The 27,719-nt window shown below is 44.3% G+C and overlaps 1 protein-coding gene across 1 annotated transcript in view; it reads left to right on the top strand.

Moving 5' to 3' along the window:
- The window catches only part of LOC138300433 (uncharacterized), a 109,383-nt gene that overhangs the window by 25,458 nt on the left and 56,206 nt on the right, over positions 1 to 27,719 (top strand). Inside the window, exons 4-9 of the mRNA XM_069239794.1 lie at positions 1,910 to 2,041; positions 2,143 to 2,266; positions 12,761 to 12,821; positions 12,909 to 12,955; positions 19,690 to 19,765; positions 23,051 to 23,128. Coding sequence (XP_069095895.1) covers positions 1,910 to 2,041; positions 2,143 to 2,266; positions 12,761 to 12,821; positions 12,909 to 12,955; positions 19,690 to 19,765; positions 23,051 to 23,128 — 518 coding nt within the window. The remainder of the gene's footprint in view (positions 1 to 1,909; positions 2,042 to 2,142; positions 2,267 to 12,760; positions 12,822 to 12,908; positions 12,956 to 19,689; positions 19,766 to 23,050; positions 23,129 to 27,719) is intronic.

Genomic DNA, 27,719 nt, shown 5'->3' on the forward strand with positions numbered 1-27,719 from the left:
CCAACGGTGGGCTACCTTGGACCCAAACTTGAACCCCATAGGTGGTTTACTTACCTGCAATAACTAACAATTACTTACCTCCCCTAGGAACTGTGAAAATTGCACTGTCTAGTTTTAAAATAGCTATATGTGTTTTATTTGAAAAGTATATATGCTATTGTGATTATTCAAAGTTCCTAAAGTACTTACCTGCAATACCTTTCATGCAAAGTATTACATGTAAAATTTGAACCTGTGGTTCTTAAAATAAACTAAAAAGATATTTTTCTATACAAAAACCTATTGGCCTGGAATTGTCTGAGTGTGTGTTCCTCATTTATTGCCTGTGTGTATGTACAACAAATGCTTAATACTACTCCTTTGATAAGCCTACTGCTCGACCACACTACCACAAAATAGAGCATTAGTGTTCTCTTTTTGCCACTATCTTACCTCTAAGGGGAACCCTTGGACTCTGTGCATGCTATTCCTTACTTCGAAATAGCACATACAGAGCCAACTTCCTGAGCTGCAAAACCCATAAAGGCTAAATTACCTGATAGTTAAATTGGAAGTTGCTCTATATTTAAAACCAAAGTGACTGACTGGGCATAAAGACACCATTGGCAAAGCTAGTTCTTCCCTTTGTTTAATACAGCTGACCCTAGATCACTTTTTCGTTGGGCTGGTTGGAGAAATGCATTTTGATATGCAACAAGTCCAATTTGCGATTGGGTAGCTTGTTACCCAATCGCAAATTGGATTTGCGTCTATATACCGATTCTGTATTGGGAAGGGGCGTGTCAAGGGCGTCCCTTCCTAATACGGAATTACAGAGGTGTATATATGATTATTTTGTGACCGTGAATGCGGTTGCAAAACAATCAGTTACCACCCATTTCAAATTGCAGAGGAAGTGGTCCCCAAGTGATGTGAAAATGTTTAAGAGCAGGCAGTGGTCCAAGGACCACTGCCTACTCTGGAAAAATGAAAAGAAAACTTCATTTCTAAACGCATCACGTTTTTCTGTTAAGGAAAACGTGCTGTATTAAAAAAAAAAAAAAAAAATGCTTTATTGAAAAGCAATCAGACATGGTTGTCTGCTGAGCCCAGCAGGCCACCATCCCTGTGATTGTAGCCATGTGCAGTGGCTCGCAAATTGTGACCTATCGCATGAATATCAATAAGATAGGTCCATTTGCGAGCCCTTGCGAATCGCAGTATGAAAGTCCTGGAGTTTCAATCATTCCAATAGCGATTACTTAATTGCGATTCGCTAAAAATCACAATTAGGTAATCGCTGTTGTGAAGAATGATACATCTGGCTCCTAGTGGCGTATAGTGATGCTGTGCAGCATTGCCAAAAGTGTAGGGGTTGGTACTGTTACGCCTCATAATGTAACTCCATTTATGATCACGTTTGGATAACTTGCTAGCATTAAATATGCAGTGTACGCCGATGTTCCCAATTAGTTAAGTTGTGTATCTAGATCATGGACAAATCTGCTTCTATTTCTGTTGCTCGACCAAGAAGGAGAAACAGCTGTTTACAAAGGTAATGCATACCTATTTTATTGCAAAATAGTTTGAGGCCAAATGTGTTTGTGCAAAAGATACTAGAAAGGCATTCTTATTTTTGTTTTCTAACTAAGTAAAATGTGCTTTTTGTAAAAAATTAAAATAATTTTTTTTAAAAATGCAGGATCGGAGTTCTAGCAATTTAGCATATTTTGCTTTTACAGACAGCTGTGTTTAACTTATAAAATATTTTAGGGAGACTAGGGGTACAGTTTTGAAATCCGTTTAGTGCCGAGTTCTGAAGAAGTTTTAGGCATGTAGAACGGTGTAAACATTATTTTACTCGTCCTCACTACCCTCATTAGTATGACGTTTTGAGCTGTATTGAAAACTTATAATTTTAATGTTGTAGGTGATAAACCAGAGACTTACTCCAAATCAGAAATTTACACCCAAAGATTTGATAGCTGAAATTCGAGCTCAAGGAGAAGAACTTGGAATAGTTATCGACCTAACTAACACAAATCGCTATTATGAAGTCAAGGTAATTTCATCAGTTTGAGTTACGCGCTTTAAAAAAAAAAAAAATGTTTTGAGGCAGTGTTTGCATTTTGGGATGTTGCTTACCATAATTTTAATTTTCAGGATTTACCTAAAAACGTGAGCTACCAGAAACTGCCAACTGCTGGGCTTGAAGTTCCTGACGATGATGCTATTCTGCAATTCAAAAAAATAGTTAGAAAATTTCTGCGCCAGAATCAACATAACGGTAATCTATTAGTTCAGTTGCAATTTATGCCGTAATTCATGATGTAAAGAGTTGTTTACGTATCCTGAAGTGTGAGTTCTTATTTGGGGTTTCACTTACTCCAGATGTCTTGATTTTATCACAGGCCGAATCCACTTGTTTACCACTTAATTTTTAAGAAATCGAAGGAAAACAGGTCTTTTGATCAGCTTCCCACACTGTTGAATAAATAGCTGTAGCGGAGCGGGAAGTATAAAAAAATATATATTTATATATATGTTCGATGGCATGTGTAGCTGCAAATACACATGCTGTGCACATCCCGCCATCTGGTGTTGGGCTCGGAGTGTTACAAGTTGTTTTTCTTCGAAGTCATTTCGAGTCACGAGACCGAGGGAATCTTCCCATTTCGGCTCCATTGCGCATGGGCGTCGACTCCATCTTAGATTGTGGTTTTTTTTTTTTCCGCCATCGGACGTGTTCCGTTACGCTCCGTGTTTCGGGTCGGAAAGTTAGTTAGAATTTCGGAAAAATAGTCTGTATTGTTTGCGTTCGGTATCGGGTTAGTTACAACAGATCGACACCGACTTTTGAAGAGCTCCGGTGGCCCTTCATGGTTTTTTCGATTTCCCCCGTTGGGGCCTGGTCGGCCCGGCCACGTGTCTCTTCAAGGCTGATGGAACGGACCCCATTCCGCTTCTGCCCAAAATGCCATAACAAGTATCCATATACAGATCAGCATCTGGTCTGTAACTTGTGTTTGTCGCCGGAACACAAGGAAGATACTTGTGAAGCCTGACGAGCGTTTCGGTCCAGGAAGACACTAAGAGACCGAAGAGCAAGCAGACTGCAAATGGCATCGGCGCCGACAGGACAAGAGCGTTTCGAAGAGGAGGAAGAAACATTCTCCATCCAGGAATCGGACTCGGATGAGATCGATCCCGAAGAAACACCGAAAACCGTGAGTAAGACGTCTAAACACTAAACTCAGGAAAAAACCACTAAAGCCCAGGGGACGCCACCGCCAACAGGCCATGGCTTAACCCGAAAAATAGGTGACACCCTGGCATCCAGATAAGTCCCTTGTAAGTGGTACCCCTGGTACCAAGGGCCCTGATGCCAAGGAAGGTCTCTAAGGGCTGCAGCATGTCTTATGCCACCCTGGAGACCCCTCACTCAGCACAGACACACTGCTTGCCAGCTTGTGTGTGCTGGTGAGAACAAAACGAGTAAGTCGACATGGCACTCCCCTCAGGGTGCCATGCCAGCCTCCCACTGCCTATGCAGGTATAGATAAGTCACCCCTCTAGTAGGCCTTACAGCCCTAAGGCAGGGTGCACTATACCATAGGTGAGGGCACCAGTGCATGAGCACTGTGCCCCTACAGTGTCTAAGCAATACCTTAGACATTGTAAGTGCAGGGTAGCCATAAGAGTATATGGTCTGGGAGCCTGTCAAACACGAACTCCACAGCACCATAATGGCTACACTGAAAACTGGGAAGTTTGGTATCCAACTTCTCAGCACAATAAATGCACACTGATGCCAGTGTACATTTTATTGTAACATACACCCCAGAGGGCACCTTAGAGGTGCCCCCTGAAACCTTAACCGACTATCTGTGTAGGCTGACTGGTTCCAGCAGCCTGCCACAACCGAGACATGTTGCTGGCCCCATGGGGAGAGTTCCTTTGTCACTCTGTGGCCAGTAACAAAGCCTGCACTGGGTGGAGATGCTAACACCTCCCCCAGGCAGGAGCTGTCACACCTGGCGGTGAGCCTCAAAGGCTCACCCCTTTGTGCCAGCACAGCAGGACACTCCAGCTAGTGGAGTTGCCCGCCCCCTCCGGCCACGGCCCCCACTTTTGCCGGCAAGGCCGGAGAAAATAATGAGAATAACAAGGAGGAGTCACTGGCCAGTCAGGACAGCCCCTAAGGTGTTCTGAGCTGAAGTGACTAACTTTTAGAAATCCTCCATCTTGCAGATGGAGGATTCCCCCAATAGGATTAGGGATGTGACCCCCTCCCCTTGGGAGGAGGCACAAAGAGGGTGTACCCACCCTCAGGGCTAGTAGCCATTGGCTACTAACCCCCCCAGACCTAAACACGCCCTTAAATTTAGTATTTAAGGGCTTCCCTGAACCTAAGAATTTAGATTCCTGCAACTAACAAGAAGAAGAGGACTGCTGAGCTGAAAAACCCCTGCAGAGGAAGAACAGAAGACACCAACTGCTTTGGCCCCAGACTTACCGGCCTGTCGCCTGCCTTCCAAAGAAACCTGCTCCAGCGACGCTTTCCAAGGGACCAGCGACCTCTACACTGCACCCGGCCGCCCCAGTGCCGCTGAGGGTGTACTTTTTGTGTGGACTTGTGTCCCCCCCGGTGCCCTACAAAACCCCCCTGGTCTGCCCTCCGAAGACGCGGGTACTTACCTGCTGGCAGACCGGAACCGGGGCACCCCCTTCTCTCCATTGCAGCCTATGCGTTTTGGGCACCTCTTTGACCTCTGCGCCTGACCGGCCCTGAGCTGCTGGTGTGGTAACTTTGGGGTTGCTCTGAACCCCCAACGGTGGGCTACCTTGGACCCAAACCTGAGACTTGTACGTGATTTACTTACCTGACAAAAACTAACAAAAACTTACCTCCCCAGGAACTGTGAAAATTGCACTGTGTCCACTTTTAAAACAGCTTATTGTGTTTTAAGTAAAAAGTATACATGCTAATGTAATGATTCAAAGTTCCTAAAGTACTTACCTGCAATACCTTTCAAATGAGATATTACATGTAGAAATTGAACCTGTGGTTCTTAAAATAAACTAAGAAAATATATTTTTCTATAACAAAACCTATTGGCTAGATTGGTCTCCGAGTATGTGTTCCTCATTTATTGCCTGTGTGTATGTACAACAAATGCTTAACACTACTCCTTTGATAAGCCTACTGCTCGACCACACTACCACAAAATAGAGCATTAGTATTATCTCTTTTTGCCACTATCTTACCTCTAAGGGGAACCCTTGGACTCTGTGCATGCTATTCCTTACTTTGAAATAGCACATACAGAGCCAACTTCCCACACTATCCACAAAGAAGGCTCCATATCCAAAAAGAAACAGGGAAGAGCAGTACTCTCCCTCCGATTAAAATGAAATGCAAACTTGCCTTTCAGGAAAAAGACAAGCAGCCACAGGCAAAGGTGGCTAAACAAGTAACCCCACCACCATCTCCACAATGCTCTCCGCAACCATCACCGGTAGCCACTCCACCAATGATGCAATCCCCAACTCATACAGGAATGAGTCAAGATGACCCTGACTCATGGGACCTTTATGACGCACCAGTGTCGGATAATAGTCCTGAATGTTATCCAGCTAGACCATCGCCACCAGAGAACAGTACAGCCTACGCACAGGTGGTGTCGAGAGCAACGGCATTTCATAATGTCAGCCTGCATGCTGAGCCCATTGAAGACCACTTTCTTTTTAACACACTGTCGTCCACACACAGCCAGTATCAAAGTCTTCCTATGCTACCTGGAATGCTAAAACACTCCAAACAAGTGTTTGAAGAGCCTGTAAAAGGAAAGGCCATTACTCCAAGAGTGGAGAAAAAATATAACCTGCCACCAACAGACCCCGTGTACATCACACAACGCCTAACACCGGATTCAGTTGTAGTAGGGGCAGCGCGCAAAAGAGCGAACTCGCATACTTCAGGAGATGCACCACCTCCAGATAAAGAAAGTAGAACATTCGACGCAGCAGGCAAGAGGGTGGCGGCACAGGCAGCAAACCAGTGGCGTATTGCCAATTCACAGGCTTTGTTGGCCAGATACGATAGGGCCCATTGGGACAAAATGCAACACTTTATAGAACATTTGCCCAAGGAGTTCCAAAAGAGAGCGCAGCAGGTAGTAGAAGGAGGACAGAGTATCTCCAACAATCAGATACGGTCCGCAATGGATGCTGCAGACACAGCTGCTAGAACTGTCAACACAGCAGTAACAATAAGGAGACATGCATGGCTGCGTACATCAGGATTTAAACCAGAAATACAGCAAGCTGTGCTGAATATGCCATTCAACGGACAGCAGTTGTTTGGGCCGGAGGTGGACACTGCGATCGGAAAACTTAAAAAAAGACACTGACACGGCCAAAGCCATGGGCGCACTCTACTCTCCACACGGCAGAGGCACATTTTGAAAAACACAGTTTAGAGGGGGGGGTTTCGAGGACAAAGCACAGAACCCACAACCTCACAAACAAGACCCACTTACCAGAGCCAGTATCAGCGGGGAAGTTTTCAGGGACAATATAAAGGGGGACAATTCCAAAAGAATAGAGGAAAGTTCCAAAGTCCCAAAACTCCTCAAAACTAGCAGTGACTTCCAAGTCACACATCCCCAACACATAACATCTGTGGGGGGGAGACTAACCAAACTTTACAAACATTGAGAGGAAATAACAACAGACAATTGGGTCCTAGCAATTATCCAGCATGGTTATTGCATAGAATTTCTCAAATTCCCTCCAAACGTCCCACCGAAAACACACTATGTCAAAACAACATATACATCTTCTAGGACTAGAAGTTCAGGCATTGCTACTAAAAGAAGCAATAGAATTAGTACCAAAACACCAGAAAGGAACAGGAGTTTACTCTGTACTTTCTCATACCCAAAAAAGACAAGAGTCTGAGACCTATATTAGATCTCCGAACATTAAATACCTACATCAAATCAGATCACTTTCACATGGTGACATTACAAGACGTAATCCCACTACTCAAACAACAAGACTACATGACAACACTAGACTTAAAGGATGCATATTTCCATATACCGATACATCCTTCACCCAAAGTACTTAAGGTTTGTATTCCAAGGGATACATTACCAATTCAAGGTGTTGCCATTCTGAATAACAACTGCGCCAAGAGTTTTTACAAAGTGCCTGGCAGTCGTAGCTGCACATATCAGAAGGCAGCAAATACATGTGTTCCCGTACCTAGACGATTGGTTAATCAAAACCAACACGCTAGAAAAGTGTTCACAACACACAAAGTATATCATAGAAACCCTCCACAAACTAGGTTTCTCAATCAACTACACAGTCACACCGCATACCGTGTCAAACACAGCAATACTTGGGGGCGACAATCAACACAGCAAAAGGGATTGCCACTCCAAGGCCACAAAGGGTACAGGCATTTCACAATGTAATACAGGCCATGTATCCAAAACAAAAAATACAAGTCAAAATGGTGATGAAACTCCTAGGCATGATGTCCTCATGCATAGCCATTGTCCCAAACGCAAGGTTGCACATGCGGCCCTTACAACAGAGCCTAGCATCACAGTGGTCACAGGCACAGGGTCAACTTCTAGATCTGGTGTTGGTAGACCGCCAAACATACACCTCGCTTCAATGGTGGAACAGTATAAATTTAAACAAATGGCGGCCTTTCCAAGACCCAGTGCCACAATATGTAATAACAGATGCCTCCATGATAGGGTGGGGAGCACACCTCAATCAATACAGCATCCAAGGACAATGGGACACTCACCAAAAACAGTTTCCCATAAATCACTTAGAACTATTGGCAGTATTTCTAGCGCTGAAAGCATTTCAACCCATAATAAGCCACAAACACATGCTTGTCAAAACAGACAACATGACAACGATGTATTACCTAAACAAACGGGGAGGGACACTCAACACAGTTGTGTCTCCTGGCACAGAGAATATGGCATTGGGCGATTCACAACCACATTCGCCTAATAGCACAATTTATTCCAGGAATTCAGAATCAGTTAGCAGACAATCTCTCTCGGGATCACCAACGGATCCACGAATGGGAGATTCACCCCCAAATACTGAATACTTACTTCCAGTGTTGGGGAACACCACAAATCTATTTGCAACAAAGGAAAACGCAGAATGCCAAAACTTCGCATCCAGGTACCCACAAGATCAGTCTCGGGGCAATGCGTTATGGATGAGTTGGTCAGGGATATTTGCTTACGCTTTTCCCCCTCTCCCACTCCTTCCATATCTAGTAAACAAGTTGAGTCAAAACAAACTCAAACTCATACTAATAGCGCCAACATGGGCAAGACAACCTTGGTACACAACACTACTAGACCTTTCAGTAGTGCCTCATGTCAAACTACGAAACATACCAGATCTGTTAATGCAACACAAACAACAGATCAGACACCCAAATCCAGCATCGCTGAATATAGCAATCTGGCTCATGAAGTCCTAGAGTTCGGACACTTAGACCTTACACATGAATGTATGGAGGTCATAAAACAAGCTAGGAAACCTACCACTAGACATTGCTATGCAAATAAGTGGAAAAGATTTGTTTATTACTGCCATAATAATCAAATTCAACCCTTACACGCATCTGGCAAAGACATGGTAGGATACTTACTACATTTGCAAAAGTCAAAGCTAGCTTTTTCTTCCATTAAGATACATCTTACAGCAATTTCAGCTTACCTGCAAATTACGCACTCAATTTCTCTATTTAGGATACCAGTCATAAAAGCATTTATGGAAGGTCTAAAGAGAATTATGCCACCAAGAACACCACCAGTTCCTTCATGGAACCTCAACATTGTCTTAACACGACTCATGGGTCCACCTTTTGAGCCCATGCACTCTTGTGAAATGCAATACTTAACATGGAAAGTTGCATTTTTAATTGCCATCACATCTTTAAGAAGAGTAAGTGAGATTCAAGCATTTACCATACAAGAACCATTTATTCAAATACACCAGCATAAAGTAGTTCTACGGACAAATCCTAAATTTTTACCAAAAGTCATATCACCGTTCCACTTAAATCAAACAGTAGAATTACCAGTGTTCTTCCCACAGCCAGACTCTGTAGCTGAAAGAGCACTACATACATTAGACATCAAAAGAGCGTTAATGTACTACATTGACAGAACAAAACTAATTCGAAAAACAAAACAATTATTTATTGCTTTCCAAAAAACCTCATACAGGAAATCCAATTTCTAAACAAGGCATTGCTAGATGGATAGTTAAGTGCATTCAAACCGGTTATCTTAAAGCAAAAAGAGAACTGCCTATTACACCAAAGGCACACTCTAGAAAGAAAGGGGCTACCATGGCCTTTCTAGGAAATATTCCAATGACTGAAATATGTAAGGCAGCTACATGGTCTACGCCTCATACATTTACCAAACACTACTGTGTAGATGTGCTAACGGCACAACAAGCCACAGTAGGCCAAGCAGTACTACGAACATTGTTTCAAACAACTTCAACTCTTACAGGCTGAACCACCGCTTTTGGGGAGATAACTGCCTACTAGTCTATGCACAGCATGTGTATCTGCAGCTACACATGCCATTGAACGGAAAATGTCACTTACCCAGTGTACATCTGTTCGTGGCATTAGTTGCTGCAGATTCACATGCGCTTACCCGCCTCCCTGGGAGCCTATAGCGGTTTAGAAGTTGATCTTGAACATCTGTATATTTGTAAATATATTACTTTAAACTACATTATGTACATTACTCCATTGCATGGGCACTATTACTAGCATACACAACTCCTACCTCACACTCTGCGGGGGAAAACAATCTAAGATGGAGTCGACGCCCATGCGCAATGGAGCCGAAATGGGAGGAGTCCCTCGGTCTTGTGACTCAAAGACTTCTTCGAAGAAAAACAACTTGTAACACTCCAAGCCCAACACCAGATGGCGGGATGTGCACAGCATGTGAATCTGCAGCGACTAATGCCACGAACAGATGTACACTGGGTAAGTGACATTTTCCATATATATCTTTACCTTTTTATATGTGAAGTGGTTCTTCACTTTACTTGGTCCCCTTTCCACTTGTCATTTCTGATTGCAATGGGTTTTCATTGTGTACCGGGTATACAGCAATTCATTTTGTGAAATATTAAGAGTGAAAAATAGGTATCAAGAAAACCTTTGTATTTTGAAAATAGGCACAGGGTGAGGTGTTGAGAACCAGTGGTTATTTGCATGTTTGTGAATTCCTGAGTCCCCATACTAGCGTGTGAATTTCAGGTCTTTTCTCAAATAGACTTTTTTTACACACATATATTTGGAAGGAAAAAAAGTAGAGAAAGACAAGGGGCAATAACACTTCTATTCTGTTTGCTGAAGTCTCCCAATAAAAATGGTACCTCACTTGTGTGGTAGGCCTAGTGCCCGCGACAGGAAACGCAAAATGGGGACACCACATTTTTACATTGAAATCTGACGTATTTTGAAAAGTGCTTAGCTGGGGATTTTGGCCTCTATCTCAGCCGGCACCTGGGGAAACCTACCAAACCTGTGCATTTTTGAAAACTAGACACCTATGGGAATCCAGGATTGGGGACTTGTGGGGCTCTCTCCAGGGTCTGTTACCCACAAACCTTTGCAAACCCCAATTTGGGTGATAGAAAGTTCTGAAATGTGAGAGGAGCCACAAACGTCTTTCCCCCCTACATTCCCCCAAGTCTCCAGATTAAAAATTGTACCTCACTTGTGTTGGTAAGCCTAGTGCCTGTGTTAGGAATGGATCACACAATGGCCAGTGTTAGTCCTTACATGAGGGCAACTGGTGACCCTGGGGTGGTCTATTCCTGACGCAGGCACTAGGTACATGCACTCAAGTGGGGTTGCGTTTTTATCAGGCAGGTGGGGAAACGCTGGGTGGTAGGAATTTTTTAGGTCCCAGCATATTGCTGTAGTTTGTGTTACAGAAATGCAAGAAAAAATTTAGTTTTTATTCAGCATTTCACTTTTGCAGGGTATTCTGGGTAAGAAAAGTTTTTGGTGAATCCCCACAGTCCACACCTCTGGACTCTCAAGCAGCATTCCCGCACTCTTCCACCACCACAACATTTCTCTCCTCCTCCCCCCCCCCCTTCAGTCTAGTTTACAGAAATGCCAGGGTTTGTTAGGTTGCCCTATATGGCCGCTGAGCCCGGGACCAAAAACACAGGTGCTTTTCTTATAAAAAAAAACAACCAAAAAACAGGTTGTTTTGTGATGGATGACTTTAACGTCTCCACATTACAATTTAGGCGTGGAATTTGGGGGTGAACTAAATTGGGGAGCTCCCAAGACAGCACTCTCTCTGTGCTTGCCGCCACATGCACCTGCTTTCTGGGTTTGGCTAACTCGCTATTTTCCTGCTGCAAAGACTGCTTGTGAAGGGACAGGAGAGGACTGTCCTTATCACCTCCCTCACTGGAAGAGTTGCCAGAAAAATCACTCCCAGAGTCTGTGCCATTGTCCTATCCCTTAGATGCTGTCTCAGTCTCTGATCCTACGTCAGAGCTGTTCTCTATAACCAGAGTTGGGGCTTGAGCAGCAGTCATCCAACAAGACACCGTCTCTGCTACTGGCTAAACTCTCGTTCTAAAAGACTAGCCTATGTAGACGGTCACAAAATTGCTGGTGGGGGTGTGAGATGCATGCATCAGTAAAGGTCACCTTACCTTTGCTTCTTCCCCTTTAACCTTTTACCTACCAATCATCAGTCGACTATATAAAAAAAAAAAGGTGCCCTGCTCCCAGGCGACACCCCCGTCAAGTTCATTATTTTATTACGTTTTTTACAATAATTTTTAAACGCTGAGATGGCGCGGTCGCCCCCTCACCCCGGCGTAAACTAACTCGTCTTCCCCACCGGAGCTGAAAGCGAACTTACTCCGCTTCCTGCTCTGCTGGGGAAAACAGATTGTGACGTCAGCGTGCATCGCAGCACACAGACGTCAAAGGGGTGGGGGGGGAGAGACACGGAAGCTCTTCTGGTGTCTCCCAAGGGGTATTTACATTCTAAAAAAACAAATCCTCTGGTGCAATGCACTCCTCCCTGGTGTCGGCCACTGGTTGCGACCCGCACCACGAAGGTAGTGCTGGCGTCAGCCAGTGGCCAACGCCGGCACTCAAGTGGTGAACAAAAAGCCACTTCTATGCTTGCCAGGAAGCCTTCATCACTTTGTTAAAGGAGCGTTGAGCTAATGCTATGCTTAAAAGTATAATCTCCTTCAAGACGTCTATTTGTCATTTCAGCCTTGGGCTGGATACAGCAATCGCTTTTTGCAATGTTGTAACGACTGCCTGTAATCCGGAGGCAGGTTCTATGCATATTAATATGCAGTAGGTGTTTGCACTGCTTCTGTTCTCCAGGTTTTAATGCTTTAAATTGGGCACCTTTGACTTAAAATAGCAATGTAGACTGTGCTTTGTGTTTGTGCTCTGAATAAATTGTGGAAATTAGTGTGTATAATGTTAGCGGGTGTTATTTTTTTTCTTTTTGTAAACATGTTCATTTTAGCCATTAATGTGAAGACCTAGGCCGGTTTGTCTAATATTTACGTCAGTCTGACTTTTAGTGCTAACCCTGAAAAATAATCGGTGTGAAACACTAAAGCAGACATTGATGTATACTATGTCAACTATTTTGCCAGATGTTATGAAATACTTTTTTTTGTGCTTGTTTTCTAGATAAACTGATTGGTGTGCATTGTACAACTGGACTTAGTAGAACAGGCTATCTGATATGTCGGTAAGTGGACTATACATTTTTAAGGACTCTGTAAACGTTGATGTTTTCCTGACTCATGGTGTCTTTTGTTGGATGTTTTTTGCACAGGTATTTGGTTGATGTTGACGGTTGGAATCCAGATGTTGCAATGAAAGGTATGTTTCTGCTAGCTAAATCAATTGCGTGTTTTATACAAATGTAATATACAACTTGAGGCTGCTGGAACATAGCCATCTTGATAGCCCTTGTTTGATTTGATTTAGCTGTTATCAACAAAGTACTCTTTCTGGCAAATGTCTAACTATTTGAATGACTGAGGGCTCAGGAGTAACTGACTTAAATACTTGGCTGGTGTGCCACTTATAACTTGTCTGTCATTGCGTCATCCTGACATGCTTGTGATTAGAAATGTAGGCATATGCAGCCAGACCACATATAGAAAATCTTCCTGAAATCCATTTAGATGGAGAAGGACTCCGCACTAACCCTCAGAGGCTCATACTATCAGATCTTCTAATGCATCTCTACCAGACGGACAGCAATTCTGTGAGCTCTGCTTTCGTCATTAAAACTTGTTTGCGTCTTGGTCTGTCTGTCTTAGTGCTGCTTCTCACCCAGCAATGGAGGCAAGTAGTTTCTACCCCTTTTTTTTTTGTTCCTGGGTGTCATAGGTCTGAGAGCACCATCTACATTTGCTGATCCACCTTCTCATTCCAGGTCTCTTAAGGACTTATTCTTTTTTTAGAGCAAGGATGATGTGTTCAGAAGACAGCCATACTAAATGCATTGACTATTTCCATGAATCTGGGTATGTTGCCAAAGGCTGCAGTACTTGTAGAATTTTCAGTATAAAGTCATTCAATAACAGGTTGACAAGTATCTCATTGATATGTTTAGGGAAGGAAAACAAAGATTCGCTAAAACTCTTAACATCGCAATGGTATGTCATAAATTCTGAACTGCACCTCAAAAAATTGGGTTAGTTGAAGATTTTGTAGAAAGATTTGAAGTTAGTGTCAGTTTGGAGACATGATTGACGAATTAAGGACCAGCTCATTGTGCAGTTTCATAGCAAAAAATGGCTGTGAGGCGAAAAAGAAGCGATGAAGATTTCTAGAGTGGTTGAAGATTTCTAGAGTGGTTGAAGATTTCAGTGCTGCATGAAGGCAATGGAAGTAAAGTACCTCAGATTTTCTACTGCACGTCATGCTAGGGAGTCTCCATTGTGCTCTGCTTTTTCTTTTCCAATTTGGGAATAAAGTTATCACCACAACTTACTTTCTTACTGTCCTAGAGTGTTGTTTTCACACTCAGAACCACCTCTGGATTTACATTATCTTCAAAATGTCCGACAAGGAGAAAAAAGGTCTCTTCACAGCTTTCAATACGTGTGGGAAGAAAAGACTTCATTCTGAAGACCTACATAAAAACTGTATATATTGCCTCTATTCTGATCACTCTGCAAAAGATTGTAAGGTATGTTGTACCTTTTCTTCTAAAACTCCAGAGGTTAGAGAGGGAAGACCGCTTATATGGCTCCAAAAATTAAAAACCAGGAAAAACCCTGTCTTCAATGTAGACAGTGATGAGTCTTCCTGGTGTTCAAAACAGTCTCAGATAAGACAAAGATCACCTCATTTCAAAAAGGGTTCAGAACAGCCCTCTAAAGCTTTGAAAAAGACCTCACAGGGTCTGGTAGAGGCTGCATCCTATCCGGTTCGCCTCACGAAGCGAAATCTTCCCCTGAAAAATCAAAACGACAGCCTTCTACTTCAAAAAAGTTTATGAACCATGCACACGTCCAACAAAGGTAATTACTACTCTTAAAAAGCCTTCTTCAGCTCCTTCAAGTGACATACCACCGTCGACGAAGACTTAAACAACACCAGTATCGACTACAACATCCACTGTATCCAGCCTGTCGACCATTGCGTCCTTGTCAACTGTATCTAAGACCAGACCGTTGACACTGAAGATAAAGTTTTCATCTGCCATTCCACCGATTTACGTCAACCAGAGGCAGAATCTCACATATGGAGACGACTCAGTTGACTGCCTCACCGTCTGTACTGTTGACAATGAGAAAAATCAAGGATTCAAATAGGAAAGAACACTTGCTGCCGTATACCACGTCTCCATGTAAAGTCACTCCCTTACTCCTGGCCCATCTATTGGATGACTATTTGGATGACGATGGACCATTTGGAGTAGCTCATAGTCCTTCTCAGCTTCAGGTCAAGTATCAAGAGGATGAAGAGTAATATAGCCAACATAATGACAAAAAAGATTATTCTCCTCTGAGGGACCAAGGAAGTGTACCAGAAGATATGGTGTCTATTCCAAGGTCCCTTATCGCGGATCTCCAACTTATGTTGTCTGACTGTAAAAAGAGATTTCAGTCAACACCACAGCTAGACAAAATCCCAAGGGAGTCTCTTCAGACCCTGCCTCATCCCTCCACCCCAGTGCCAAGACCTACGCCTTTGCCAAGATCAGTGAGAAGTACCCCGCAGAGCTTTTCTGCAGGTTACAGACTCCTCAGAAAATGAAAGGGAAGGAGAGCTCCAGGACACACAATCTGAGTGGGACAACTATGTAATACCAACTCCATCATCTACATCACCTACTCCTGTAGATTCACCCCCAGAAGACACCAGGGGTTTCCATAATCTGCTGGAAAGAGCAGCAAAAAGATTTGCGCTGCTAATGCCATCTAAACAAATGGACTGCTTTCTCGATGATTTTTTTTAATGAGCCCTTTCAAAGAAATGTGTGATCCATGTCCATAGTAAGTTACATTTGGGACGAAGCTTTAAAAGTGAAGAACCCAGCTACTGTTACTGCTGTCTTACCAAGATTAGACAAAGTATAAAGCCCCAGAAGACGCTCCATTCTGCTTAACTGGGAATCTGACTCCGTAATAACTGATGCGGTGCAGAGACTTTCAAAGAATCAGTCGGCACCTATTACAGCACCTCCAGACAGGGAAGGAGGCTGGACAGCATTAGGAAGAGGGTTTTCTGCCATGTCTGGGCTTAAAGTGAGAGCAGCAAATTCCATAGCTGTTTCGGGCACATAGGACATGCCATTATTGGCTGACCTTGCCCCATGTTTGGACCTGCTTCCAGAAGAGTCGAACGTGGAAGCAAAGAAGATCTTGCTGGAAGGACAACACTCCTGCAGAGATCATTGACTGCGCAATGGATACTGCTACCACAGCTTTCAGACCACTAGCAGGTGGTGCGGTGCTGCTTAGGCAAGTGTGGCGTAAAGTCACTACTTTTCACCTGGCGGTGCAAAATAAGATTTTGGACTTTCCATTTGACAGAGAAGCCCCTTTGGCAAAGACGAAGCCCTACACGCGATTAAGACTGACAAGACACCTCCAGCTCACTGTGGACCCTACAATTTAAGAAACTCCTTTTTGTGCCCCCTAGAGGGCGAGGAGTACAATCCTATCGAGGGAGTTTTGACACGGTACTCCAAGCGTCCTATGCTAGACCCTCTCCTAGAGGTAGAGCACGTCAAGGGAAAGACACAGGTCATTGCCAATGACCGAGTTCAAGCTTCCGGCCACTTCCCCACCACAATTCGCAAAATAGGGGGCCTAGCTTGCCATTTATTTAAAAAATGGCGAGAAATGACATTGGACAAGTGGGGGGAAAGGATTCTACTCCAGGTTTTCTCTAATACACAAGAACTGGAGAGAATGGCACCCTATCCTTACCGGAGACCTTAACAAGTACCTCAAGTGCCAAACCTTTTGTATGGTCACATTACGAGAGATTCTCCTCCGTATGACCTACGGAGACTTTTACAACCCTGGATCTACAGGATGCATACTTTCAAATCCCAATCTCACCTTCCCACAGAAAATTCCTTCGCTTTTACAGTAGCCGGCAGCCATTTCCAGTTCAAAGGTCTTCCGTTTGGCATCAAATCAGCCCCCAGAATATTCACAAAGTGTCTAGCACCAGTAGCCGCTTTGCTGAGAAAGCAAAAACACCAGATTTTTCCATATTTAGACTTATTCATAAAATCGCAATCTAACCCAACGGCTCACAACTCAACGGCTTGCATGGAACCATTCAAACTGGGTCTCATGCTAAATTGGAACAAATCAAAGATCTTGCCGGCAAGAGTAACGACATTCTTGAGGGCGTCAATAGACATGGTCAGTGACAAGGCCTTCACAACATTAGAAAGACAAACATAACTCCAGTCCTTAGTAATTGGATCTCAAAAAGAAGTTTCTTTCAGTACGTAGCTACAAATCTCTACTGGGGATGTCATCTTGCATTCAGCTTATTCCAAGAATTCACCCCCTGCAGGAAGAATTGGATCTTTTAATGGACGCAAAAAAGAAGGGTAACTTGACAACACTCAGTGACTCCAATGGTAATCAGACCAGTCTAACATGACAATAGGTCTTCTTTTCTGCTCCATCGACCTCAGCTGGTCATTACTATGGATGCCTCTCTGGAAGGCTGGGGGGCTTATCTACAGTCGAGGCACAAAGAGGGTGTAGCCACCCTCAGGGCTAGTAGCCATTGGCTACTGCCCTCCCTGACCTAAACACACCCCTAAATTCTGTATTTAGGGGCTCTCCTGAACCTAGGAACTCTGATTCCTGCAACCTAAGAAGAGGACTGCTGAGCAGGAAAAACCCTTCAGAAGAAGCCGGAGACGCCAACTGCTTTGGCCCCAGCTCTACCAGCCTGTCTCCCCACTTTGAAAAGACACTGCTCCAGCGACGCTTTCCCCAGGACTAGCGACCTCTGAACCCTCCGAGGACTACCCTGCTCTAGAAGGACCAAGAAACTCCTGAGGACAGCGGCTCTGTTCACCCAAGACTGCAACTTTGTTTCCAAAGAAGCAACTTCAGGACAACTGCGTTTCCCGCCGGAAGCGTGAGACTTGTAACTCTGCACCCGGCTCGACTTGTGGAGAAACAACACTTCAGGGAGGACTCCCCGGCGACTACGAGACCGTGAGTAGCCAGAGTTGCCCCCACTGAGCCCCCACAGCGACGCCTGCAGAGGGAATCCCGAGGCTCCCCCTGACCGCGACTGCCTGACTCCCAGATCGCGACGCCTGGAAAAGACTCTGCACCCGCAGCCCCCAGGACCTGAAAGATCGGAACTCCAGTGCAGGAGTGACCCCCAGGAGGCCCTCTCCCTTGCCCAGGTGGTGGCTACCCCGAGGAGCCCCCCCCCCCCCCCCCCCTAGCCTGCATCGCTGAAGAGACCCCTTGGTCTCCCATTGATTTACATTGGAAACCCGACGTGTGTTTGCACACTGCACCCGGCCGCCCCCTTGCCGCTGAGGGTGTACTTTCTGTGCTAACTTGTGCCCCCAACCCCCCCCCCCCGGTGCCATACAAAACCCCCCCTGGTCTGTCCTCCGAAGACGCGGGTACTTACCTGCTGGCAGACTGGAACCGGGGCACCCCCTTCTCCATAGAAGCCTATGCGTTTTGGGCACCACTTTTGAACTCTGCACCTGACCGGCCCTGAGCTGCTGGTGTGGTAACTTTGGGGTTGCTCTGAACCCCCAACGGTGGGCTACCTTGGACCCAAACTTGAACCCCGTAGGTGGTTTACTGACCTGCAATAACTAACTCTTACTCCCCCCAGGAACTGTTGAACTTAACAAATACTTAACTCCCCGAGGAACTGTTGATTTTTGCACTGTGTCCAATTTTAAAATAGCTTTTTGCCATTTTTGCCAAAGCTGTACTTGCTATTGTGGTGATTCAAAATTCCTAAGATACCGGAGTGAAATACCTTTCATTTAAAGTATTGTTTGTAAATCTTGAACCTGTGGTTCTTAAAATAAACTAAGAAAATCTATTTTTCTATACAAAAACCTATTGGCCTGGAATTGTCTGGGTGTGTTCCTCATTTATTGCCTGTTTGTGTACAACAAATGCTCAACACTACCCTCTGATGAGCCTACTGCTCGACCCCACTACCACAAAATAGAGAATTAGAATTATCTCTCTTTGCCACTATCTTACCTCTAAGGGGAACCCTTGGACTCTGTGCATGCTATTTCTTACTTTGAAATAGTACATACAGAGCCAGCTTCCTACAACCGGTAACTATTGTACGTTTCAATATGAATGAGTCATTTTGTATGTCAAAGTTGTGACAGACGAGCTATCGGAGTTATTGGGTGTTATTACTTGCCACCTCTTTAGGTATTCATTGACTGCTCGCCACTACTACTTACAGAAATAGAATTGACCAAAAGGATGGGACTTTGCTTTGGCATGCAGTGGTACTTTGGTAGTGGGACATTAGTGTTAAACAGTACCCACACATTAATCCCTGGTCACACCACAAGTCTAAGGTGGTAGAACAGTGTGTATTTTATACTTAAAGCAGTTGGGCTGCTATGTTCAAATTGGAGACTTCATCCTGTTTTATATTCCCCAGGATTCAGTACACAGGAACACAAATTAGGTAAATACCCTAATGGTGCGCTATAAGTAAAACTGAAATAAACTATACTTGATAATTGTGCTAGTTATTTTTCCTCCTATAGAAAGCTTTGTTTTGTGCAACATACTATCATACCTTCCCCTGCTTGAGCTTTTTTCCTGCTAACCTCCTTGGTAGGAAGATGGAAATGAAAAAGAATTGCGAGGTAAGACTCTAGAGGGGTGTCGCCAAAGTATGGGGTGTCCCATTACATTTGCACTTGTTACCTTTGCTGCAGTGAAAGATTCTCCCACCCTTTCCCTACCACTATAAAGGGGCAAGAGTGTCAAAAATTGGTCAAACGACCACGTATACATGTTATGGTTGTATCATATATTCTTTCAAACTGTTTATGTACTTATGTTCTTACCTTTTTTTTTTTTTTTTTTTTTTTTTTCTTTTAGCCTTCCAGGATTCTAGAGGCCTTCCTTTGGACGGAAAAGTATATGTGGCGGATCTTAAAGTTGGAAAACATAGAACGTAAGCCGAAGCAATTTGTTTTGATTGAGTTTCTGGTTGGTTTGGCAAGTTGTACTGTTTGTCTTGCATATAAACCTAATGTACTTAACCATTGCTAGAGAACCAGAATCGCTATTGCAGTCATTCCACAGGCTTAAACCATTCACCATTGTCTTGCTTGGGACTCCCAAGCTTGTCATGCTCCGGAGTTTCAAGCACTATGCATACAGCTGTATTAACCGGTCTGAAGGCCAAAATATAGACTTTCTTTAGCACCACATTCACCTTGGAAAACTCACTGGTTTCTGTCAATGTAATGAATGTGCTGCAACGCCGGCCCCCTTTAGAATGCACTTGTGGTCAGGTTTCCAATCCATACTTGTGAGGGAGTACATTAAGAAATCTGCTCTTGTTCAGGTAAATACTTGTTTCTCAAAATTCCGCCCCCCTCCTTGTTACCACGCTATACCCTTGAACAGCAAAAAACGTTAGGCCATTTCCTCATATGTGCCCAAATACGTTTTTAATGACTGCAACAAGTGTCTTGATTGCCTACAGCAATGATTCTTTTGACTTCTGTTCTCTCCATCAACAAATAAATCACAATTGGAATAAAGGCTCGTCCAGCCATTTCTCCCATTTGTGGCAGAACAATACTATACAGATGTCTTAAACTGGAAACAGTAAAGCATATTATTTGATCATTAAGAGTCTGAAGACCTTTCCTGCACAACCTAAAATTGTACAACTTTAATATGGGTGTAGTAAGATGACCTGGTGTGTGGTGGGCACCGAAGGTACTCACACCTTATACCAGCTCCAGGTATTCTCTTAGTGAAGTGTAAGCAGTGTCTAGAAGCCAGGCTATAGAAGTAGCTGTGGATGAGCAGCCAAGGCTTACTAGAAGGGCAACGCCCTAATAGGTAATACACTAAATATATGCACTAGTAATCTGAAATTGGCATATGAAATGTTAGAAAGCAGTGCAAATAGCAATAACCAATAATGACTGGGTGGGGGTACAAACCATATATAAAAAAAAAAGGAATACGAACACAGGACTCTCACCTGGGTAAGTGGAGTGCATAGAGGGGAGCTGGGAGTACTAGAAAATGACAGAGGTAAGTAAGACAGTACCGACCAGGAAAGTAGTAATACATTACTGGAATTTCCCCAAATCACCCAAAAGAAGACACCCAGAGAAGACTGCAAGTAAACCAGCGGTGGATTCCTGAAGAAGGAAGACCCGTGGAGAGGGGACCAAGTCAGAGTCACAGTGGAGTCCAGGAGAAGTAGAAGCTACTACCCAGCCAGCTGTACTTGCAAGAGTTGGTCGACCGTGATGAGCAGGGCAGCCCTGGAGCCGGAGAAGAGTTCCTTGGTGGATGCAAAAAATGTCCCATGCTGCAGTGAAGATTGCGGAGGGTATCGGTGCAGGAATTCCACCAGCAAGCCATGGCAAATGCACAATCACAGTTACAGCAAAAGCAATGCTGCTGGGACCAGCAAGGCCCACGAGGACTCAACCCAGGAGTGGGGAGTCAAAGGGAACCCTTAGCGTTGCACAGTGTCTACAGGAGCAAAGGCAGCACCCCCAAGAGTTCCCCAGGATGTGACCACCGGAGTCACGGAAGAAGCCCATACCGCACTACAAAAGAGACTCCCACGCCGCCGGAGGACCACGCAGGAGGTTGTGCTTTACAGGAAGGAGGGTTGGAGCTGCATGTCGCCTGAAGATCCCTTGCAAAAGATGCCACCAAAGTTGGACAGGTGTCAGTGAGGACCAAGAGGACTACTCCGGACCACCACCCACGATGCAGTATCCAGCAACTCAAGATGAGGGGAGATCCACGCAGCCAGTCATCGCTTGCTGTAGGTGCCTGCGGTTACAGGGGAGTGACTCCTTTACTCCAAGGGAGATTACTACTTCTTGTGCAGACTGAAGAGTTGCTGTCTTCTGATGATGCACGGCTAGGGAAATGTTGCAAAGCTGGCAGGAGTTGTGGAAACAAAGTTGCAGAAAGGTCATCTTCGTGGTTTGCAGAGGTGTCGGTTCCTGAAGGGTCCAGTGGCAGTTCCAGTGGCCAGAAGTGGAGGTTGCAGAGGAATCCTGCTGGAGTCTTGCAAGCCAAATCTGAGGACCCACCTAAGAGAGACCCTAAATAACCCTAAAAGGGTGACTGGTCACCTAACCCGTAAAGCACCTATCAGGAGGGGGCTCTGACGTCACCTGCCTGGACTGGCCACTCAGATGCTTCCAGAGTTCTCTGCCAACCTTGTAAAGAAGATGGCAGAACCGACCCTTTGGAGGTGCTCTGAGCACCACCCCTGGGGTTGGTGATGGACAGGGGAGGAAAGGAGGGGGGGCTGAACCATTGTGGACTGGCATATGCACACATGGCCCCGAATATGCCCTTCAAAGCAAACTAGTGGCTTGCAGGCTACCCCGCCCAAGCCAGTCACACCTATTTCCAATGGGAGAGGGTGTTACCGCCCTCTCGGAAATCCTTTGTTTTGCCTTCCTGGGCTTGATCAGATAAAGCAGCAGGAAGGCAGAAACCAGTGTGAGGTGTGGCAACAGCTGGGTTGCCTGGAAAACCCTGTAAGACTGGTTTCAATGCTGGGGGTCCTCCAAGGAGCTCATAGAGTGCATTGAATCATACTTACAATACTTGCAACAGTATTGGGGTATGATTCCGACATGTTTGATACTAAACATTCCTAGCTTCGGGGTTACCATTATGTAGCTGGACATGGGTAGTGACCTATGTCCAATACACACGTAAAATGGCATCCCTGAACTCACGAAGTCTAGGAAAATGGAGCTAGAGCTTGTGGTGGTGCCTCTGCTGACGCAGGGGTGCCCCCACCCCCCACATACTTTAACCCTGCCCTCGTGGCTAGGAGGGCCTGCCATAGGGGTGACCTGGTAGTGCAAGGGTGCATGTACATGTCTAATGTCACAAGGGGACCGTGATAGTTTCAAGTGGTTAAAGATGGCATCCGGCAAAAATAATTCACTATTGTGTTCCAGACCCAACCACTAGATGGTGGAACAAAGCACAGCATGTAATTCTAGAAAATTGTTCAAGCTGACAAAAAGCCTCATAAAATTATGTAGGCAGTTTAAGTTCTCAGTGACTGGTCTGAATAGAACTTGATGTTCATCATCCACGACCTGTAAAGTGATATTACTTTAACCTCAATATCTGTTTTTGGTATGACTTCTGTTGTTGGCTGATTGTGTAGCCTTCCAGAACCAGTTTGTCCTTCAGTTTGTTCACACACCTACTTATTTTGTTTCAGCAACGAGGGAATTGATGATGTTGATCCTGATGAAGAGGTTGCACCTGTTAGTGTACCACAGTTTGCTGATCCTGCACGGTAATTGTTTAATCTGAATTACTAGCTTGTTCAAACTTGAATAGTTCCACTTACATTAGTGCTAAGCCGAATAGAACATTGAAATGTCTGCTGCCATTTCCATGTGTGACCATGAAATTGCATGCCTCTTCATATGATCCTTTACTTTTAGCCTTGGTACCTCTGCAGTTCCAGCCTCCTTTCATAATCTAAAGAGTAAGTAGGGGGTAACCCAGACACTGACTGTTACTAGTTTGTGCAGACTGTCCACAAGCTGGATGCAAAGATGGAGTTTAACCTACATCATGGTCTGACACTACAGGTGAGTATCCGAGCCATGAGGATTTGCACAAATCCCTTTTTGTTGTTAAATAGTGAAGGAAAATCGGAAGTTACAGATCTTATGCCTTTAGATGATTATTTCAGTAATAAGATTACGGCAGATATGTGGTACTGACTTCTTTATCTTGTCTAGTTCATCTCTTATCTTCACCTTTCTCTTTATACCTATTAATAGTCCTGCTTAGGCCCAGGACACTAATTTCTGTTAGTTTTCACCTTATAAATTCACTGAGTGATTGAACTAATCTTTGTTAGTTCAATCACTCAGTGAATTTAAAAGATCAGCAGTAACCTCTCCCTAAAAAAAAAAAAAAAAAAAGGGCCAATTTTCATTTCTTTCCATTAGTTTGTACTGATAACTTATGGCATTAATAAAATTCAGTCTGTCCATGTGCCGATATCCCAGTACTTCTTAGCATACGTTTCAAATATAAAAGTATTGACTACAAAAATGCCTAAAGAGGTAACATCTTAACTTTATTTAAATTATGTCTGACACAAAACCCCATTCTAGTATTAACTATGAAGAGCAAAACCGTGTCAGTGGTTGTCCCGCAGAGGTGTGTAAGATCAAGGGGAGGTAAGTTCTCCCTTAGCTGTTCAACTTTTTTCCTTCCTCCTTCCATGCCTCCCAAAAAGGCATCTTGGTATCCTCTAGAGTTCATTTGTTTGGAAGTCTGTGCCATCACATGCCATCTGTCAAAGAGCACTTGCATAGTAAAACTGATAATTTCTAAAACGTACAGAGTCCTAGAGAGAGTGTAACATTGCATGAAATCTCTTCCCCCCCACCCCCGTTTAGGGAAGACCCGTTTGCTTGTGGCAGGGTAACAGATTAAGCAGTGTGTCTGTGCTGAGTGAGAGGTCTCCAGGGTGGCATAAGACATGCTGCAGCCCTTAGAGACCTTCCTTGGCATCAGGGCCCTTGGTACTAGAAGTACCAGTTACAAGGGACTTATCTGGATGCCAGGGTCTGCCAATTGTGGATACAAAAGTACAGGTTAGGGAAAGAACACTGGTGCTGGGGCCTGGTTAGCAGGCCTCAGCACACTTTCAATTGTAAACATAGCATCAGCAAAGGCAAAAAGTCAGGGGGCAACCATGCCAAGGAGGCATTTCCTTACAAGATTCCATCTGCCCCTTCAGCCATCACCCCAGTGTGATTACATAGCCCAGGGATGTGGAATTCCTATCGCCCGACGCCCGGGACATCTTGTTTGGGGTCAAGGGCAACAAGTTTTTATGTTTACTTTGTCCTTGGGACAAGTAGGCCCAACCCCCTGCAGCACAAACCCTTTGGCTGCCGATTACAGAGAGTGGAACTCTCTGCAGTTGAGGTAATGTGTTTCCTAAAGATAATGCTGTTCGAACTTGTATTTATGGTTCATTATTTGAAAGCCTTCATTATTAGGGTGAGTGCTGTAAATAAATGTTTTAAGGTCACACTTCACTACTGACGTTGGTTCCAGTACCCAAAAAAAAAAACGTGTATGTACATGTTTGAAAAGTTTAGGCTATGAGGCTAAGTATAATGCTCCCAGAATGCTCTCTGATTATATGCAAATGAAGTGTCATTTAGTAAAATGTGTTGATGCATGCTAGTATTTCCCAAAAATATTTCTAATGGAAAATCAGTGTAACCATTTTCAACACGATTATGGGAAGCATGAAAATAAACAAACACTGACAAAGCCAACTGATCTGACATATTTTTATAAGTTTTTTAGTTTCATCAATGCGTGTCTTGTTTTGACATCTCTTTTCTAACACTTTATTGTTGTGGGAGCTACCAGGCCCTCAACATTGTAACAAACACTGGCAAACCCCCCCCCCCTCCCCCCCCAAAAAAAAGTTTTTGAACTCTCTAAAAGCACACCAGCGGCATAACAAAGGCCCGGCAGCCGCCCTCCAGGGGGCCCCTTCAGCACAGCACCTGCCCTGAGTGAGTCTGGAGAGGGGGCTCCTCCATGTTCTTTACAAAGGGGCACCCTCCAGTTTAGTTACGTCACTGATTGCCACTGTAGTACCTGACACTGAACAAAACTACTTTGTGTGACAATATGCTCCTTGTGGAAGAGCAGAATGCGATCACTCACAGTAAAGCCGGCCGAAAGAGAGAGAAATAGAAGTTTAATAAAAACAAAATGTCTTTGTTAACACCAGACCTAATTAGGGACCATGACCCACATGTAGGTAGCTTTTTGCATGTCGCAAACAGCGACTTTCGCTGTTTGCGACATGCAAAAAGCACACTGCGACGACAAACCCAGTTTTGCGATTCGGTAACCTGGTTACCGAATCGCAAAACGGGTTTGCGACTCGCAATTAGTAAGGGGTGTTCCCTTCCTAATTGCGACTCGCAATGCAATGTGGGATTGTTTTGTGACCGCGAACGCGGGCGCAAACCAATCGCAGTTTGCACCCATTTCAAATGGGTGCTAACACTTTCGCAAAAGGGAAGGGATCCCCATGGGACCCCTTCCCCATTGTGAATGTCACTGTAAACATTTTTTCAAAGCAGGCAGTGGTCCTGAGGACCACTGCCTGCTCTGAAAAAATGAAACAAAAACGTTTCATTTTTCATTTTTGTTATGCATCTCGTTTTCCTTTAAGGAAAACGGGCTGCATTACAAAAAAAAAACTGCTTTATTGAAAAGCAGTCACAGACATGGTGGTCTGCTGTCTCCAGCAGTCCACCATCCCTGTGAGGGCCGCCATTCGCGAGGGGGTCGCAAATTGCGACCCACCTCATGATTATTCATGAGGTGGGCATTTGCGAAGCCCTTGCGAATCACAGATGGTGTCAGGGACACCATCCTACATTCGGATTTGTGACTCGCAATTTGCAGGTCGCAAATCTGAACCTACCTACATGTGGCCCCAAATTCTTAAAGAAAGTCACAAAAGTGCACCCATGGTATATGTCGTACCCTATAAAATATTTGTGAACTGTATTTTAGCATGGGTAAATACGATGTGTAGATTTGCTCATGTAAAAATCTATTGAGCATTTGCAAGTTCATTTTCCCTCCAGCCACTTTCTTCCCAACCCTGGAAGAAGTTCTAATTCTGCCATTGTCAGGAGTAAATGTCCAACCTTTCTTATTATGGGAAAATATTAGAGAGAAGCTGGTAAAAATCTTTAAAACATGCAGGTTAGTAGGTTTGCAGACTCAAAGGCATTCCAGCCCTAGAACTATTGCTTACTGCTTCCTCCAGCCTCAGTATGCAGATCTGCAGAAAGGTGGCAAAATAAGGAAATTGCTACAGTAGGGATTGAAACTGCAAGTATTCAAGCCCTACTATGGTAGTACCCCTGGCATAATCAGAGAGGCTATTATCAGAGCACTTACATAATGAGATTGCTGCCATAATTTGTCGCCACACTACATGGCACCAAAGGGACAAGTAGATCTTTTTACAGGACAAGTAGATTTGAGAAGCAACCTGTCCACTGGACAAGTAGATATTTTAATAAATTCCACACCCCTGATAGCTGCGTACATTTTGCGTGTCCCCTCTGACTTGGAGACTTGTCATTGCATCTCAAAGATATCTTGTCCTATCCATGTCCAGATCATCCCCATTTTACATCTTTATTTGTAACATAGGTGCATGATGGGTGGACTCAAAATAACCCTAGGGTGTGATTTCAGTGGTATTACAACCTTTTGTTTAGCAAACATGCAGACAGTAGCCATGAATCCCAGGAGCTCCTTAGGTATGTTTTTAATATATCCCAATACCACTACCAGCTGAAGGCCATGTGTTTTTAAAATCCACAGCACACTTTCAACAGCGCAGACAACCTGGGTATACACTGAGGCCTGTTTTGTGTAGGCCTGATAGTGTGTAGTAGTCTGTGTAGGAGCTTAGCCTGTTTACTGTTAAGGGATATTTTTTGCTATATACAGCAATACTGCCATTGCCCATCAGACATGGCCTCCCCTGTCTGTCTTATCTACTTCATGCCCCACAAACACAACGGTCTAGCGTCACTGAGAGAATTGACTGTTTTAAATGCTTGAAAGGCAGTTGTTTCATCGAAATGTAGGGAAGCAGAACTTTACTGTAAGGCGGAGCCTATGATGTTGAATGGTGTAGTTGCCTGGCACTCCTTGAATTGTGTGTGTATATATGTTATGTTTGGCGGCATGTGTAGCTGCAGATACACATGCAGTGCATTATACTTCTGCCATCTAGTGTTGGGCTCGGAGTGTTTTTCTTTGAAGAAGTGTTTTCGAGTCTCTGGATCAAGTGACTCCTCTTC

This window comes from Pleurodeles waltl, chromosome 6, assembly GCF_031143425.1.
Source record: "Pleurodeles waltl isolate 20211129_DDA chromosome 6, aPleWal1.hap1.20221129, whole genome shotgun sequence".
Lineage (NCBI taxonomy): Eukaryota > Metazoa > Chordata > Amphibia > Caudata > Salamandridae > Pleurodeles > Pleurodeles waltl.